At 41.1% G+C, this 17591-nt stretch overlaps 1 protein-coding gene across 4 annotated transcripts; it reads right to left on the reverse strand.

Moving 5' to 3' along the window:
* Positions 1-992: 992 nt before the first annotated feature.
* On the reverse strand, positions 993-16549 carry dact3a (dishevelled-binding antagonist of beta-catenin 3a). Of its 4 annotated transcripts, none has more exons than XM_053241258.1 (4): positions 16068-16549; positions 9199-9298; positions 7241-7351; positions 993-5645 (listed from the first exon to the last, which is right to left on the reverse strand). In XM_053241258.1, exons 1-4 carry the CDS (start codon positions 16314-16316, stop codon positions 4126-4128), a joined length of 1980 nt encoding a protein of 659 aa, XP_053097233.1. In that variant the 5' UTR covers positions 16317-16549; the 3' UTR covers positions 993-4125. The 4 variants fall into 4 exon arrangements, with proteins under 4 accessions (XP_053097233.1, XP_053097235.1, XP_053097234.1 ...); XM_053241260.1 differs by lacking the exon at positions 16068-16549 and adding an exon at positions 11639-12073; XM_053241259.1 differs by lacking the exon at positions 7241-7351.
* Positions 16550-17591: the final 1042 nt, after the last annotated feature.

Consider the following 17591-nt stretch of genomic DNA (forward strand, 5'->3'; position numbering starts at 1 on the left):
GTTATATACAGGAATTCATGTACTAATTTGTGCTTAGGTCTCTCAAAGAAAAACATGACCCAGGAATTTACAGTAATTCAGACTCTCTCCATCTTTTTCAGAGGGACACATATCAAATACACATTACCTCAGCATTACCTCAACTGGCAGACTAGTCTACCTGCATTAGCACCATTATTTTAGGGGCTGAAAGGTCAATATCACAAAAGGTTCTGTAGGTGCTCAAAACAGCAGTGTACTTTTCATGAAAGGCTCCATACATTATTATGTTATTTGTAGAGGAATATATAATTTTATAATGTATAGACTAGAGGAATAGGGTGGAATGTGAATATATAGTAAAAAGACCTGCCTCTTTTATAATCTAAATGTTCAGACAGCTCCCTGAAATACCGTACCATTATGTACCATAACAGACTGCTATTTATGTTGTGTATATCCCTGCATGGCAGATGATAATGGAGATGCTTTTTATCCAGCAAACTAATGAGGTTTTTTTTATGGACCGTAGCTAATCATAATATATAAGTGCGTGTACTTTCGAGTTTCTCAACCCTGGCACATTTTAGTGTTTTCTCTACTCTAACTCACCCAGTCTGACTCAGTTCAAGCCGGTTAAGTAGCTGATTAGTTCAGTTAGTGAGTTAGAAACAGGGAAAATACGCAAATGTGCAGGAGTACTCTAGGACCAGGAATAAAACACCACTTATTGTATGCGCCAAAATCTTACGCACCGAGTTCCCTGGGATATGCTCCAGGCTCCCCGCAACCCTGTGTAAGATAAGCGGTACAGAAAATGGATGTGCCAAAATGACTCAATTTTCAAAATAAACTACTTTATATACATATAAACTCTTTTTATATGTCACAGGAAATAACACATTTTTATGCAGTCTTCTTCATAATATTTTCCTTACTGAGTATCTAGAATATACTTGTAATTCCCTTTTATTATATTTGCTCTGATGCCAAAATGTGATGTCAGAATTAAGTGTTCTTTTTTGCCAGATTTTATTTAAGACACACATCAGAGCAGACCCTCAAAAAACAATTAACCCAAGGTTTTAGAAGTGTTTTTTCCAAGGCAAGGAAAAGGACATAGCAATACAAAATGTCCATTTATTACTTCAGTCACATGGGGGCGCAATAAAATCAATTGATCAATTAACCATGGTTAAGACACAGCCAAGTCTTATTGCAGTCGTCTATATATGAGCACAATGAGCCATCAAACATTTTGCTCCTTCCAGCCTCTGAGTCAGGCTCTCAAACTAAATTTGCTGGAGGCCAGAGGAAGATGCAGCTGGATCTTAGTAAACAGAAAGAGAAAGAAAGTTCCTGTTTTCTTCATGATAGACCTTCAAATCTGAATGTACACAAAGTCTATGGAAGTCATGACAGCTGCTGAGAACTCAGCAACAATACTTAATAAACTTTAATATATTCACTAGTTTTAGACATATAACTGCCCAAACATCCACTATTTCTCAACAGTATTCCTAAAATTGTCAGTGTAAAATGCATTTAACTAGGTCAGTTCCATAGATCTTAGAATCATGTCCAATCATATATCAGGAATGCCTACCTGTGGGATTTTTTAGTAGTCAAGCTGTCAGATATACTCAGACATACACAGTGCAGAACTATTGTCAATCAAATTCTGTCCTGCTCCGATCTCAGCTTCCAGCTTTGGGGGCTGGGAACGGGTCTGGACTGGTGGACATGGTGCAGCTGTCTAAAAAGTAACTTGTCCCAGAGACCCCACTTTGTCTCTCACTCTGTCTCTTTTTCTGCCTCCTCTTTCCTTCACTGCTCTGCTTGGCCCCACTCCCAGACTCTGGTATGCATACAGAGCCAACCAGTTTCAAACATAACATAAGTCCAGGACTGTAAATGGTCTTCAGACGAGATGACTAAAGTTAGGTTTGCAGGAGTGTGTGCTTTTATATGTGTAACAGAGACTATCAGGCAAAATGAGAAGTTAACAGATGACAAGAGAAAACAAGGAGGTATACAGACAGTTAGGGCACAGCCAGTTGACTTCCAGAGAGCAGCGATTTGGACAGTCTCACCAATGTGCATATTCACACAGTGAGAGAGAGAGAGAGAGAGAGAGAGAGAGAGAGAGAGAGAGAGAGGAGCAAAAGAAATATGGCTGTTCTACTTGAACAAAGCACCGACAATGTAGGTCCTTTTCTGTTCAGTCCCTCCCTTATCCTTCTCCCATTTCTGATCATAGGCCACCCCACCCCCCTTTCTTCCTTCTAATATAAGCCAGATGTGGAGTAGGGACTGTCTTGCTAAAAGTCTCCTTTTCCCCTCTTTTTCTGGCTCTTTTAATTTCTTGTTTCTGTCTTCGTTTTCCTCCCTCTCTGCCCCTCCCCCTTTTACAGGAAATTCTCCAGGTTCTTGGCCTTGAAGGGAGCCTCTTTAACCACGTCCAGATGGGGAAAGGGAGAGAGAGTGGGTTTTAGAAATATAGGAGATGCGGGCACAAAGCTTCTTTCTTCCCAGAGTTTATTAAGATTGGAGCTAAAGGCAGGCTTGGATGAGCAACGGCTCACTGCTTTTGTCAGCAGCACTGACCACCAAAGGCACCTCAACATCCACACATTGCATTATCCTTTTGGTTGTCAACTATTGGGTCCACCTTAGTCCTGCAGAGTGCATATTAGCCATCCCTATGGCAGAAATAGCAGAAATTTGTTAATAGCTCAGGACATGCAGTCTTGCCAACATCAGGAAATTGTGTTCATGACCAGAGCAGGAATTCTGTGATACAGACAGATCCTATCAGAAAGGACTCTAGGTCCATAAATGGGCATACAAGTTTTTTCCCCTTTAAGAACAGCTTACCTTTTTCTCTCATCCATCCTTGCCACTGAGTTTTTGTTCGTTGAGAACCTGATAATCAAGCTAACATTCCTAATCATCATCATGATGTGTGCTCTGAACAGGGCTATATTGGCTAGTGTGGCGACAGATGAGAGAGTGTTACCATTCAAATATTGTCAATTATGATATCTAGGATTTCAAGTCAATCTCCACTAACTGGACTATTTGTGACTGGACTAGAAGTTTGTCCTTTCTCATCCACTAGTTAGCCTGGTGGATCCTCTACTTTCTACCTGTGTACAATCTCAACTGAAAGCACAATTTGCAAGATCTCTCAATGCTCTACAACCCTTATATAACATGCCCCCAGTGGAGGAAGTGTCTCTTCTGAGTGATTAATTACAGTGCAGCTGAAGTTAATTATCTCATTATTGTTTATGTGTAAGAGTTTTTGGCTAAAAATTGCACCTACACTGGTAGCTTGCCAAACCAGACCTTCTTAAGAACATCCACCCCTTTGCCTTCACCCTAAAGGCCTAAACTTGGGTGGCCTGTGTGTGAAGCTGCAGCAGTGAACTTCATCACATTGGCCATGATGGGACACCCATATGACTATGTTTTACAAATAAACAAATCACTTCCCAGGTCAAGCTAAGATAAAATTATTGTGGAATGTGAAATTCCACCTACTCCAGGGTTTGCCTCATATTTCCTATTGTGGGAGTGTAACACTTTGCTGAACATGACCCTGTTTGACTTCCTGTGAGTTGTCTGTATTATGCTTGGCATGTTTCCTTTGTCTGCATCTGTCTGGGCAGGGCAGACTATTAGAGTTTCTCTTTTTCTTGTTAAAGATCACTGATCCTTCCTTGTCTCTTTCTCAGTGTGGAGCAGCTAAAAAATATTTCTCTTCTACTGCTTTAATGTGGATTGCTGTGACTGAAACTACCGTAATACTGTATTTAAATTCTACACCAAATGCTTGTTTGATAGTATGCTGGAGTTCTCTTTCTATGTGTTTATTGATAGTATGCTGGAGTATCTGTTCATACCATTGCCTCTTAAACCACAAACATCTTAAAGACATGGCCCCAGATTTTTATTTACAGAATACAATCATAAATACAAGCACCTTTATCACATACACAGACATACATGTACATGGTGGTTTTAAGCTCAGATTCACATTAATCTGAGGCAGGTAGCTTGAGCTCAGACCTCTCTACTCTGTCTCAGGATATCCCAAAACATTGAAGAGAAAAGACCTCCACAGATACTTAACCCAGTAGCTCAAACGGTGGTCATGACTTTGAGGGAACCAGTTCTAAAGCGAAGGATCTTCTTCTTGAGAGCATGTGAGGCTTTGATCTTTACCAAGGCTTTGGACTGCAGTGGCGCCCCAGAAGGAGTGGGGGGTGAAGGAGGAGCCAATGGTGGGGCAAGTTGCTGAGGCCACACAAGTCCACCACTCTCGTCAGAGTCACTGGACATGGAACTGGAGCCAGGGGACTCCCCTTCACTCAGACTGGACTCCCACTCTCCAGGGCCTGAGTGCTTGTAGCCCCCCTCTGGACGGCACACTGAGGTGTGCAGTGGGTAGTCTGAGTGAAGGTGAGGATGAGGAAAGTGGTGTGGATGATGTGGATGAAGGTGCTGAGGAGTCTGGTTGTAGACATAGGTAGAGGCAGCAGGTCTAGACCTACGGGTGCGTCTGACCTCTCGCTCTGGTGTGGGCTCGGCTTCGTCCTGGCTGAGCTCTAGTGTAGAGCGCCAGCGGCGGTGCCCAAGACTGCCCTGCTGGCGTCGGGATTTGGACTGGTTAGCGCGGCCTGTGTCCCGCTCCACTGTGCTATACTTTCGCTCAGGGACACCTTTCTGGCCCAGCAGGCTGTTCTCTGACTGCGAGCGACAGGCTTTTCGTCCAGGTTTCTTGGCAGCTGTCCTTTCTTCACTAAAGCGGCACTTCTTGGGTATGGCCCGTGGCTTGGGCTGTGGTCTTTCAGGGGAGTATGTGCCACCCCCACGGCCGGCTTTGGGGGCTGCGTGGGCACGAGATGTTTTGGCTCTCATTGGTGCCTGGCATGGCTGTGCTGGGATGTACTGTGCATTGACTAACTGCTCTTCTGAAGAGGGCGAGTGTGGGAGCTGGTAGTGCTGGGGCGAGTCTGCTTCACTACTGCTGGGGTCCAAATCTCCAGTGGGGAAATCCAGAGATGTGGAGTGAATTCCTGACAGTGCAGGCCTGGGGTATTGTGTAGACAGCTTCTCCTCAGGCCTGGGATAATGTGTAGGGTGCTGCTCCTCAGGTCTTGAACAATGAGCAGGGATCTGCTCCTCAAGCCTTGGATAGTGAGCAGGGAGCTGCTCTACAGGGGAAAAGCCCCCAAGCTGCTCCTCATCAAGGCTGTATGAGGCCCATGTTGGTCTCTCAGGGCTTGAAGAGACCTTGCAGTGGTCAGAAATGAAGACAGGTTCCTTTCGGCAAAGACTACTTTGCCTCATCACTCCTCTGGCCTCAGGGCTCATGTTGGTGCGGGGTTTGCACTGCCTTGTGGCCAGAAGACGGCGCTGGATCAGACCCAGGATGTACGTCTCCACATGCTGAGCCTGATGGTAGTCCTCAGCAGTGGGTTCATCTTCGTCTCCTGCTCCATTACTTTCTGGCCAGAGCCAGCGCTCCCCCTCTCCACCTCTCTTTAATAGACCCATCAGAGGCGGCTGGAGGACTGAGAGTGTGCGTGGAACCGGAGATCGTCCTGCAGAGCCCCCACAGTCCTGTGGTCCATCACGACTGGTCACAAACGTATCTCCTATAAAGACAGCCAAAGTTAGAGGAAAACCAGAATGCAAGATGTCAACCGTTTTAAATTAACAGAAAGACATGAAAACAGTTTAAGCAAGCTGGGTGTGAATTTGAGGACATTTGGGGGTTTAGTCCAGAGAAAGTCTAGTCCAGGGACATCCAAAGTCTAGTTCGCACAGCAAGTGTTAGCTTTTCTATCTATCAACCTACATTTAAATCTAGCCAAAGAAAGTCAGCATAAAGTATGTATTATTCTGATTAGTTGACAGCGCCTGTGCACATTATAGCCTATTTGCAGAAAAGCACTCAGTTCCGTGTCTTTTGACTGAGATGTTTGTGGTTCAGGTATTAATCCAACAACTGTCTTGAACACTGGATTTAGGATGAAAAAATATCTGGGCCAAGAATGAACCCCAGTGTTTTTTGTAGAGGCAGAGGGTGTCCGTGTGGTTTTGGTGTGGGTGAAAGATTATTATTTTGCTGCTAAGATTGAGTGCTGGCCTGTTTTAGACATAAACATCACATGGGTTATTGCAAATGTTTGGATGTATAGCACTGTTTATGTGACTGTGTTTATGTGGTTCATCTAATATATAACAATTTCTGACTAGGCTAGAAAATAAAAGCCCTATTAAACTCCCTAAAATATATTCTCTCTTAAAAATATATACAAGCTTATACTACATGTTCGTAAAGTTAGTAAATATATAAATTTTCATAAAATATTTTTTTTGCAACAGACACATTATGCAAACTATTTTCATGTGTTTCAGAGCACATAAGTATTTGTTGGTGTGTTTGTTGGTGTGTGTGCATTTGTGTGTGGGGGTGTGTGTGTGTGCGTGTTTGTTAATAACTATGTTCTATGTACTAATCAGTACAACTATTACTACAGTTTAATTCATCACCACACCATACCACACAGCACATAATTTGGGAAAATTATGATAGTTCATGTTTCTAAGTCATACTAGAATATAAAATATACTGTACCAATGTACTATAGATAAGCAAAGCAAAGTACTTTTTAGGATTTAGGTAGTACATTCTACATGTCACATTCAGGTTTAACTGTGTGTGCTGGTTGTATTCTCATTGTGAGGAAACAATTGGGGCCAGCAGTTAAGTCACAGATATATGGGATATAAAACTGAGGACAGACCTACTACTACAGTTGAGTGTGACTAATTTGGGAGATAATGGCAAAAATGCAACGTTTGACAAAGCAAACCCATAAACTATGTGTGTGTGTGTATGCGCGCTTTGCGCTCACATAGACTGCCTTTCTCTCTGTGTCCTGGGTCTGCATGCACACAGTGAGGTCTCAGTGCACAGCAAATCTCATGACTGAACGGGAGGTCTGTTCCTGCTTACAGGACTTTATGACTGATGTAATTATAGGATGTTACCAGGTTAACCCTTAACTGAAGTGAGGTTAAAGTGAAATTAAAAAAGAAAGAAAAAAAGTCAATTCTCCATCAAGCACAAACAGTTAAAGTTAAATCAGTTAAAGGGCTTACCATGATGGCATAGCATTTTAGGGATTTCTAATGAGACATAAATAAGAAAGTGAAGGAGGAGGAGCTTTGGTGGGCTACTGACCAGCAGATTTAAGTCTCTCATTGGAACTAGGTGACTGGATTGGGAATGTGGCCCTGGAAGAGAGGTCACCTGAGTCCAGAAGAGACTGACTCTCTCTCTGCTCACAGAAACCTGGCCAAACACAAAAACAGTCTGACTAACGGATGTATAAATCTCTGAGAAGCCTGAGTTTCATACAAGCATGATATACTGTGTGCTAGAAGAATGTCCCTGCAGTGCGAACAGTATGAGTACAATCATTTTGTGAGAGAATGTGTTTTATATAGCAGAGCCACAGGCTAGCTTTAAACAGAACAATATGGTTATATAAAAAACAAAAAGATTTGTAGAAGAAGTCATTCTTTTCTCAGTACAACTAAATGCTCACAGAGTATTTGGCAGCATACTGCTTTTTTTGTTGATGAACTTCAGCTCGTCCCTTATGAGAATTAACCAAGTGTTTGCAAGCAATGGTTATTATGATTGTCTCTCACAGTTTTGATATTGCTAATACAACAGGAACCTAATGCTAATGCAATATGTAACCCTAAGCCAAAAATGGAATTATATTGATTAACATCTACTAAGTATAGTTTACATTTGACCAGTAATTTTAAAAAGTAGTATTTTCCATAGTAATAGCAAAAAATGTTTCAAGTGTTTCAGGATATCACTACCTTTACACTGTTTTTTCTTTTTTGTGCAACAAAGAACATATCAAAAAATACTTCAATTAACAAACTTACACAGGCTACAAATTTAATTTCTGGCTTCAGTGCTTTTTAAGCTACACTGTTAACAATGAAAGTAAAAGAAGGAAACAGATCACGTAGCATGGTGCGGAAGCTCGTTATAGCTTAACGATGGATGGAGGATATTATGTCTGGAAGTTTTTCCTCCATGTTCAACTCCTCCCTCAGTAGCTTCCAAAAATGAGTCTGGATCAGCCTTTTTGACCTGTCCTGTGATCTGACTCTAAACTAGTTGAGTGGGATTGGAAAATGATGTGCAACCCGCAGCTCTTTCACACACCACTGTTCACAATGACATTCACTAGAACACAGTACAAGGATTTTTATAAAATTTTTGTTTTTGTTTTAAAGGACAAAAAAAAAATAACTGCTGGAAGAATTCCTTTGGGGGTGGGCAAACACAGCTCTCTCCACTTCAAGTCATGTCAAGTCAAGTGTTCAGTGTTCACGATCCATTAAAATCAATCAAATATCAAATAAAACAGACTTCCCAGCATGGTTTTGTGTAGTTGACTGTAGAATTGGCTTCATCTAGTCAGAAATAGCTAATGTTAATCGTGTTAGAAATAACTAACAAAGTTCATTTAGTCTGCTTTCTGGACCATCTACCTGCATCTCCTCACTGTCTGCGTCACTGTTTTTTCCTCCCCACATCGGCGACTAGTGAATGTATTAACTGACTAGTTGGCTAGCCTGTGCAATCCCTATTAGCATGAAGTACCACAGTAAAATGATAACAGTTACCATTACGTACAGTAGTAAAATCATATTAAAGGCACAGGATTGTTTTTTTTTTATGGAAAATCTCAAGCAAGCTGATAACCTATTACTCACATCATGTTTTTCTAAGAAACATACTACCATGGTTAAAAAGATCCCATGGTCAGCTTCACTTAATGAATACTGAGAACATATCGTAAACTATGCGGTAAATACTATTTATGCTGGTGTGAGCTCATATGCTCTATGTTATGCCAGTCAGGACTCTTCCTCATGTCATCTCAGAGTTTTTTTTCCGTCACTGTCACCTCTGGCTTGCTCATTATGGACATCTACATCCATGTTTCTGTAAAGCTGATTTAATTTGATTAAATTGACTTAAATTAAATCAATGCAAGCAGATTAACTGAAAGAAAATCTTAGTCTCTTTTATGGAAGAAATGCATTTAGAGGTATAGTGTGACACATTTATGTGGTTGAGTTACAGAGCAGTGAGATGAGCTGTACCTGAATTTGTATCTCCTGTGTCTGTGAGGTGCTCCACTGAGCTGGTCTCTGTATCCACTCTCAGTTCTCCTACCTGCTGCTGAAGAACTGCCATCAAACCCTACATCCACACACAAATACACACAATGATAACATGGTGAATTTTAGAGACGTCACTCATGTAGAGATGCTCTGCATTGAAAAATTAAAGGCAGAACCTTATGTTGGTGAAAGTTTCATGAACAGTGCAGCAGCTTCCAAATGCCTGACTGACTCATCAGGGAGGGAATGGAGATGTAGTAATGTGCGGCTAACGCGCTTCAATCTAGCATGCTGAAAAAACATTCATGCCTGTATTTATTGGCTGCTTAATAAGTGTTCAAAAGATTTCAACTGATCTCCTTTATTATTCAGCATCCTTTTCAGTATCTTGTGTGTAGAGCACTGGCTACAATAGCAGGCAAAGCTGTAATAATACTGTAGCTATGTTAAGCTCTAGCCAACACACAAGAGGAAACTATAACAGCAGGCGAACACTTTCAAGTCCCAGATTATTATTCAGTTATTCATCTTCAAGCTTATTATTCTGGAGCTGCTGTGAATTATTTAGTAATTGCAGTGAAATTAATAATAAAGTTGTCTGGACCCGCTGCTGGGGTTTAAGGGCTTAGCATTCTTGGTAAAGTAATAGTTAACTAAATTCTCTAATGTCAGCAAGTGTCCACCAGAATGCTAACATTACCATTCATACAATCTCCTACAAGCTGCAGTTTTGGATCATTTTTATTTTGTAATACAATAGATAGTGATGTATTTTTGCCCATCTCTCTAGTCAGACATGATTGTGTAAAACAGGTTTAAAAAAACAACAGTAAAAGTAATAGTAAATGGCTATTTGAATCCTGCATAAGCCCTTCATCACAACTGGCATAAAAGTTTTATTAAGGCTTATTCCAACAGGGATCCAACTGCATTCGTCAATTTTAATGTCAAATGACATGTAATTTTGTTGACGTGATTGTGTTGTGACACTTACAGGGCTGACTTACGCTAGAATAATGACATCTGAGTAACTTTGTATTTCTAGAATATCAGTCACATAATGATGATGATTTTTATACCAAACATCAAATCCAAACTCACTGTCTCGACAGTGTCATGGCATTGTCAAACATTTTAATGATAATTTATGTGATAATAATATCACACTTTATATAAGGAACAGAGAAAGAAAAGACAACTCTACAATGACATTATCGTATATTTTTGTAAAAATATTACAAAGAGTTTGTCATGTGGCAGCAGTGCAATGAAACAACATGCAGATAAAGATCAATGGCTTCAGTTAATGCTCACAACAAACGTAATATTGGAGGAATTCATTGACAATGTTTTCTTTGGCTTTGCACTATTGCCAGATGGGTTTGGGTTTTCTGAGTATTTCAGAAACTGCTAATCTCCTGGGATTTTCATGCACAACAGTCTCTGTTTACACAGAATGACACAAAAAACAATAAAAATATCTAGTGAGCAGTGGTTCTGAGGGCAGAAATGTCTTGTTGATGACAGAGATCAAAGGAGAATAGCCAGAACCAAATAACCACTCTTTACAACCATGATGAGCAGAAAAGCATCTCAGAATGCACAACACGTCAAACGAGTCAGATGGGTTACAACAGCAAGAAGACCACATCAGGGTTCCACTCCTGTCCTCCAAGAACAGGAATCTGAGGCTACAGTCAGCACAAACTCACCAAAACTGGGTAGTTGAAGAATGGAAAAAAAGGTTAGGTAACGTTTGATCCTCGAATGGGAAATTTAGGGAAACTTGTTATGTCAGAAGTGGGATTCAGCTCCACGCCTCCATTTGGAGACCACACTCCTTCATTACACCAGAAGGTTTGCAGATGCTTGACCACCCTGACAATACTGCCGTAGATTTTAAAAATAATCTTATAAAAATGAAACACACTGTATTTAACAATCAGAGAAAATATGCATAACTCTGTTGTTACAGTGTAAGAGTTTTCACAGCCATATTATTTCATCCTGTCCCTTCAGTAGGTTTTCATGTTTCAGTGTTTTCACCATGAGCTGAGTTTAGGAAACACTTTGTTCACTTTTCCATCATCACCATTTTGTGACATACCAGAACACTGAGCTACAAGGTCAGATGTCATGATGTTCTGATGTAAGTCAGCCCTGTACGTGTCATTACACAAACTCATAACATGTCTAAGGACAGCTGATGCCTGTTAGAATAACTCTAATGTTTCTGTCGGGTTATGTCTGTTGTCATTAAGGGCTAATGTAGTTATTATGTAGCCCTATAAACACTGCCCTTAGGTAAAGTGTTACCAGTAAACATAATGAGATTTGAATCCTCCTATACAAGACAGGAAATTAGCAAGCTATCAAGCTAATATAATCTATTTAACAAACTTCACTGACAGATTCCTACCTTGTTAATGTTAATCAATATTTCCAGTCACTGTAGTTCACTGGGTGAGGCTGAAAACTGAAAGCTCAGATGGACATTCCAAAGAGATCAGGAATGGAGCTGATTATTAACAAAATGAATGTAGGAACTAAACAGACTATAAACACTGTATACAGTCTGTCTGATCCCACTTTTTCCATTACTTTGAAGACCTCTGGTATCTGTGTGTGTTACATCCTGAGTGCGTAGGATTTAGGATTCCCAGATGAGTGAGAAAGAGAGTGAATCAGCGTCCCATCAATGCACTCAGTCATACACTATGAGATGTCCGGGAATGAAAGGAACACAACGTTCCATTTATGAAAGAATGGGAAATTGCATCTCAGCCTTATCTCCCAAAATGTTCATTTGTCAGCTGATTGCTCTTTTCTAAATATCTGACTGTAAATGATGTGTCAGACAGGGAAAAAAATAAATAAATGAATCTCAGCCATAGTGTGAAAATTTAAAAATAATAATTAAACAAAGGTGTAATTTCATATTCCAGACCTATTGCATTTTTGCGTATGTGGCACTGCTAACAGCTACACCCTCACCCACACACCCTGATTCATTGTATTAACAACGCTTAAGTGTAAAATGACACGTAGGAGTGAGAGAGTGCATGTGGCCCAGAGGAACTGAGGGAATTTTCACTGCAAAATTTCAAAGACACTCGTGGATAGTTGACTAATTGATCTTGGACAAAAAGATGTGAGACGTTATCTTCAGGTTCGTTTGTTACATATTATTATTATTATTATTATTCAGCAGACTAAAAAGCATCCCATTAAACTTTTTAATTATGCTAAATGACATATTGAGGAGTTATGACTTTCTTGAGACATCAGCTTTTTGTCTATTGGTCAGTTTTCTGTACTACTGAAACACTTAACATATGGACAATGGCATCATGTGCATACTGAAGCAGACAGCTGCAGCTCCAACGTACTGTAGCTAGAAGTGTTTGCCTAAATTAGCATACCATGCTCTGCAAGGCTGTAAAAGCAATCCCATTCAGATGATTTTGCCCTCGATCTGCTAAAACACTTAGGTTCAGTGATGTATTAAATATGCAATGTCTTTTATGAATTGTTTTTTTTCTCTCTGCCTTCATAGCAGAAGTAAGAGCTGTTGCTGTGCACTCATCTAAATGTGCTAATGCAAGTGTTGGCTAAGGCTCTGTGGTTAAGGGGCTCCTGTGAGGCCACTGCCTCAATGATCATTTGTTTCTCCGCAGAGTCCCCCCCCCCCCATCACACACTCAGCCAATCCACACTGCTCTGCTGTTCCCATACAGCACCTACTTCTCCACCAAATATGCTGGTACCTAGAATTGGGTGACAAAAATGTCTCCTATTCACACTGGCAGGGTTTGGTCATGTCAGAAATGTCATATAATTGATTGATGAGTCTGGAACAGTGTTGACTCAAATTAACCTAGCAATCTTGCTAGGCAGTAGCTGTGTGTGTGTGTACGTGTGTGTGCAGTCCATATTTGTAGGTACCAGGGACAAAAAAGAGTTTTTAACCACATTTTCTATGAAAAGCCATAATTGGTGATAGGCAGTCCTTATGATTCTTCATCAAATTCTTCGTCAAATTGGGGAGGTGGCACATCTGCTCTGTTAGTGCAGCAGGAAATAACTATGCTGGAATTCTGAACATAAAGGCTCTGTGGTTCTACTCTACCCATGATTCTCTCACAACGATGTCATTTCACAGGAATACAAAGAATACAGCGAGGACAATAAAGGCTTTTTATCTTCACTTGCGCATTCCTTAATAGAGCTGCACCCATGTATGGTGCTGTTGGCCGTTGATGTTTGACTGATTAGCAGTTTTGCCAAAGTCAAGGAATAAAGATATTTTCAGGAGATTCCCAGGTCTGAAATACTGTATGTGTAAATAGAGAAATGAACACGTGCCAAAACCATCATAATGCTTAAATTTTTTGGCTGAAGCACAAATAGTTGAAGTTTAACAACGCCATGATTGTTTGAAATGTCCAAGCAGATGATGTAATGAGCAAATTCCACTGCCGCATGCAAAGCTGCATGGATCTCATTCTCAATTTCAAAGTCTGCTTCACTCCTCCACACTCAAAGACAGACTCCATTTGACTAATCTACACCACTCATCCATGGAAGAGAGTTGGCTGGAGTCTGAACCATGTCTGTAACCTTACCCTACAGCCCTTCACCCCCACACCTACACACCCTTCCCCCTGGCCTCAGACCAAATCAGCCTGTTAACCAAAATGAGGTCATCACACAAATTAACAGCGGAACAGCATGGAAGGGCGTAACTGGATGCAGAGAAGGACTGAGAGGAAGATGCCTATACACAACACACAAGCAAGACTGTACTGAAGATTGTTATTATCGTCTCACAGCTCAGTTGCGCTTCTGCTCCTCTATCTCATTTCTCAATTGCTCTTCTGCTCTTTCAGGCCTAAGCTGGCAGGGAGGCTGATTGTGGTAATTAGAGCAGCAAGCCAACAGCTACAACACAGGTCTCCTCCTAGGCCCCATACACAACCCTCCAGAGTCCACTAAATGAGTTTAGCCAGGGATAAAAGTTGGAGAAGCTGCCACAAGACAAAAGGGTTTATACTAAAAAATAAGTCCTAAAAGCAGCTCTCTACTCCAAAGCAAGAAGAAACACTGACCATTAATGATCTTCAGCTCAGGAAATAATTGCCAGGCAGTCACAAGATCCCACATCTGAAAATTGTTCACTTAAATGAAAAACTAAAGGTCTGCACCCAGGACACGCTGACTGAACCTCAAGGAGCCCACTTAAACCTTCCACAATCTAATACATTTTTCATGACCAAGCAATCAGAACACAATGGCATGTGCACATATAATCTCCGTCCTGCACTCAGACACCTCCGTGCAGCCGGACGTGCGAGCGAATACTGATAGAGTGCACATGACACATTGCCACAGTTGCTCAATGAGGTTTAATGCAGCACAATACATGCACATGCATGCACGCATGCTCATACCCAGATTGCGGACAGTACGAATGGTGCTTTCCCAGCTGTCGCCTGCTGTCAGATTGCTGTCAGCACCACGATGCCAGGAATAAACTGGTCTGGTGTGTTTGAGTGTGTTTGTTGAACAGCAGGCCTACTGCATATCTTTACTAGCCTTGATATCCCCCTGGCCCCCACCACACACACACACACACACACAAACACATGGTGGCTTGCTGGTACACAGACCCCCCACTTCTTTCCACCAGGGCCTGTCACATACTCAAACAATGAGATTAGGCCTCTGCAGACGCTCTTTCTCTGCCAAAGAGATAACAAACCTACAGGAACAGAAGGGACATGGAGATCTGTAGGAGGTGCAGCAGTGACCTGCAGTTTGAGGCTTCCAGTGCCATTACACTATCTAAATATCACCTAATTTTTTTCTTCATTTCTTTTTTTTTTTGACAACTGTTGACTTTTATACAAAAATAACTTCTAAAAGCAGCTCTCTGCTTCAAAGCAATGAAATACATTTGCTGCAAATTATATTTAGCTTAGGAAATAATTGGTCGCCACAAGAGTCGTAAGATCCCACATCTGAAAATTGCTACAGCGGGATTGCTCACTTAAATGAAAAACTATACATTGGCACCCAGGAAATACTGTTATTATTCATTTGTGGACAGCATATCGGAGATCCAGTAGTAAGGTGTTAGTGTGTGGTTTTGTGGCAAATGCTGACAGTCATCAATCGGTCACCCACGGTCTTCTATTAAAATTACACTTTCCATGGTTTAGAGAGCTGACAGGAGCCTCATGCATGACTTTCTGGCTTGTGAGCAAGCAATTATGTTGATTTCATTCATTTTTCTTAATTGATTCATGTCTTTTAGTCTATGTTATTTACTTTAATTATTCAGACATTTGAATTAATGTTATTTAACTGTGTTCTTCAACCATTAAATGTTAATTTGGTCTCAATGTCAAAAAACGTAACTGTATCTAGTAATGTAGTTTGAATGTTCCAACATAAAAGGTCCCATTTTGTGGTAAGGTAACATTCCTCTCATTGCTTGGTCCCTAAAGGGTTCTTCAGTTTGTTTATGACTGGGAAAACTTAAAGGTGCTATGGAGAACTGCTTTAGAAAGCTACAACCATTAACCATCCAAAGAACTCTTAAGAAGCCACTTTTTCTTCCATACACAAGCAGAGTGTTTATCTCAATAAACATGAGATGCAAGTGTTTATACATTTCGAAATAGCCTTTTGCTGGATTTAAAAAAAAAAAAAAAAAGAAAAAAAAGAAAAGAAAAGTGCTTCTACTAATTCAGGTCCAGTTATTAAACTGGACCAGTTTCCACTTTTCCCCGCATGCACTAGGCTGTAAATGAGTGTACACTTTCTCTAAACCGTATCACTTTTACCTGCTGGTGTGCTGCTCCTGGCTGCTCGTGCTCCAGGTTTGCAGAACTAGGGAAGCAGTGTCGGATTAGCGGCCACGGCGCGCGCGCGCAGCCCGGGCCTGAGTCTCCGAGACTGAGCGCGCTGAGCACGAGACTCTCCTGCCGCTGTTTCAGCATCTCCAGCTCACACAAACCCGCCAGAGTCGCCTCCAGTCTCTCCTTATACCGGCTCCGTTCCGCCGCCATCGCAAACGAGAAGGCGCGGTGCATCCTCAAACCAGTTTTTTTTTTTTTTTTTAAACTAAGAACCCTGGAACAACTAAAAAAAACTGTACTCTACATGCACGTTCCTACTGTCTCGAGACCCGCGTTAACACCCGACCCTGTTACCCATGCTCAGAACCCGCAGTCTGAGACCGCACGACAATAATCCCCCTCTTCCCAAAACTCCAACTCCATCCTCCATCTCTGCTCTAGCTACGCCTGGACTGGATGGGATTCTTCTGCAGCTGTCAATTGCTAATTAGCATACCACCAATACGCAACTCTTATTGGTCAGAGTTCTTCCCGCTTAATTAATATTCATGAGCTAACCCCGCCCCTCCCCCTCTCTGAATGTCGGCTGGTTAGGGTTTGGTGGTTGTATGATTTGACAGCTTAAAAATGCAAAACTGTCCAGAGCAGAAATTTGGGAGTCATTTGATAAATTCAGGCGCACTTCAAAACCCACTTTTTTTTTCTCACAGAAGGTCTGGAAAAGTTCATGATAGTCATTAGGTCTGTTATAGGGAAATACAGTTTTATGCTTTCCTCTACATCAAAAGTTTTTACTGATGTAGTAATAAAGCTGTAGTTGTGAATCGGGGTAGTGTGACAAGGTCTGATTGTTTTCTTCAATATTGCATCAAATACAATCACACAGATTCAATTAATTTCCTTTTGTTGAGAAGTCACTCACTAACACATTAACATTAAACATATTTTGTGAGTCCCATCCAGACTTTACACTTTACTACCACCAGCTTTACACCCAATGTTCCCGGGATAGGCTCTGGATTCACCCTGATCCTGACCAGGAAGAAGTCTTTACTAAAGAAGAGTGAGATGAATGAACATTTCTGCAATTTCCAAATAATCATATTTCTATGATTCGGTTATAATAATATCAGATTAAATCTCAACTATTTTGCAGTTTAGTATTCACAGTTATATGATACAAATGAATTGTTTGCTACTCCCATCCAGGATGCATCCCTGTCTCGCACTGAGTGTTCCCGGGATAGGCTCTGGATTCACCACAACCCTGATCATGATAAAGCATTTACTGAAGATAAATGAACGTTATTCATGTCTCCCACATTAAAGAATTTCACATCAGAACCTGTCATGTATTTCTAAGAGTAGGTCAACAGTGCAAGAGGGTGTTCTGTCACAGTGGGTTATTGCTGCATGCTTGGAGGTTTGGACAGACCTGGACTGTAAAAACACAGCCCATAACACACAGCTTTCTTTAACAGTAATTGGATTTCTAAGCAGATAAGTACC

This window comes from Pangasianodon hypophthalmus, chromosome 17, assembly GCF_027358585.1.
Source record: "Pangasianodon hypophthalmus isolate fPanHyp1 chromosome 17, fPanHyp1.pri, whole genome shotgun sequence".
In the NCBI taxonomy this organism is placed as follows: Eukaryota; Metazoa; Chordata; class Actinopteri; order Siluriformes; family Pangasiidae; genus Pangasianodon; species Pangasianodon hypophthalmus.

Coding starts and splice junctions, on each gene's coding strand:
- dact3a (XM_053241258.1), bottom strand. CDS start 16,316: ATGCACCGCGCCTTCTCGTTTGCGATGGCGGCGGAACGGAGCCGGTAT. Junction 9,299..16,067: donor CAGGAGCAGCACACCAGCAG/GTAAAAGTGATA, acceptor GTGTGGATGTAG/GGTTTGATGGCAGTTCTTCA. Junction 7,352..9,198: donor CACAGGAGATACAAATTCAG/GTACAGCTCATC, acceptor GTGTTTGGCCAG/GTTTCTGTGAGCAGAGAGAG.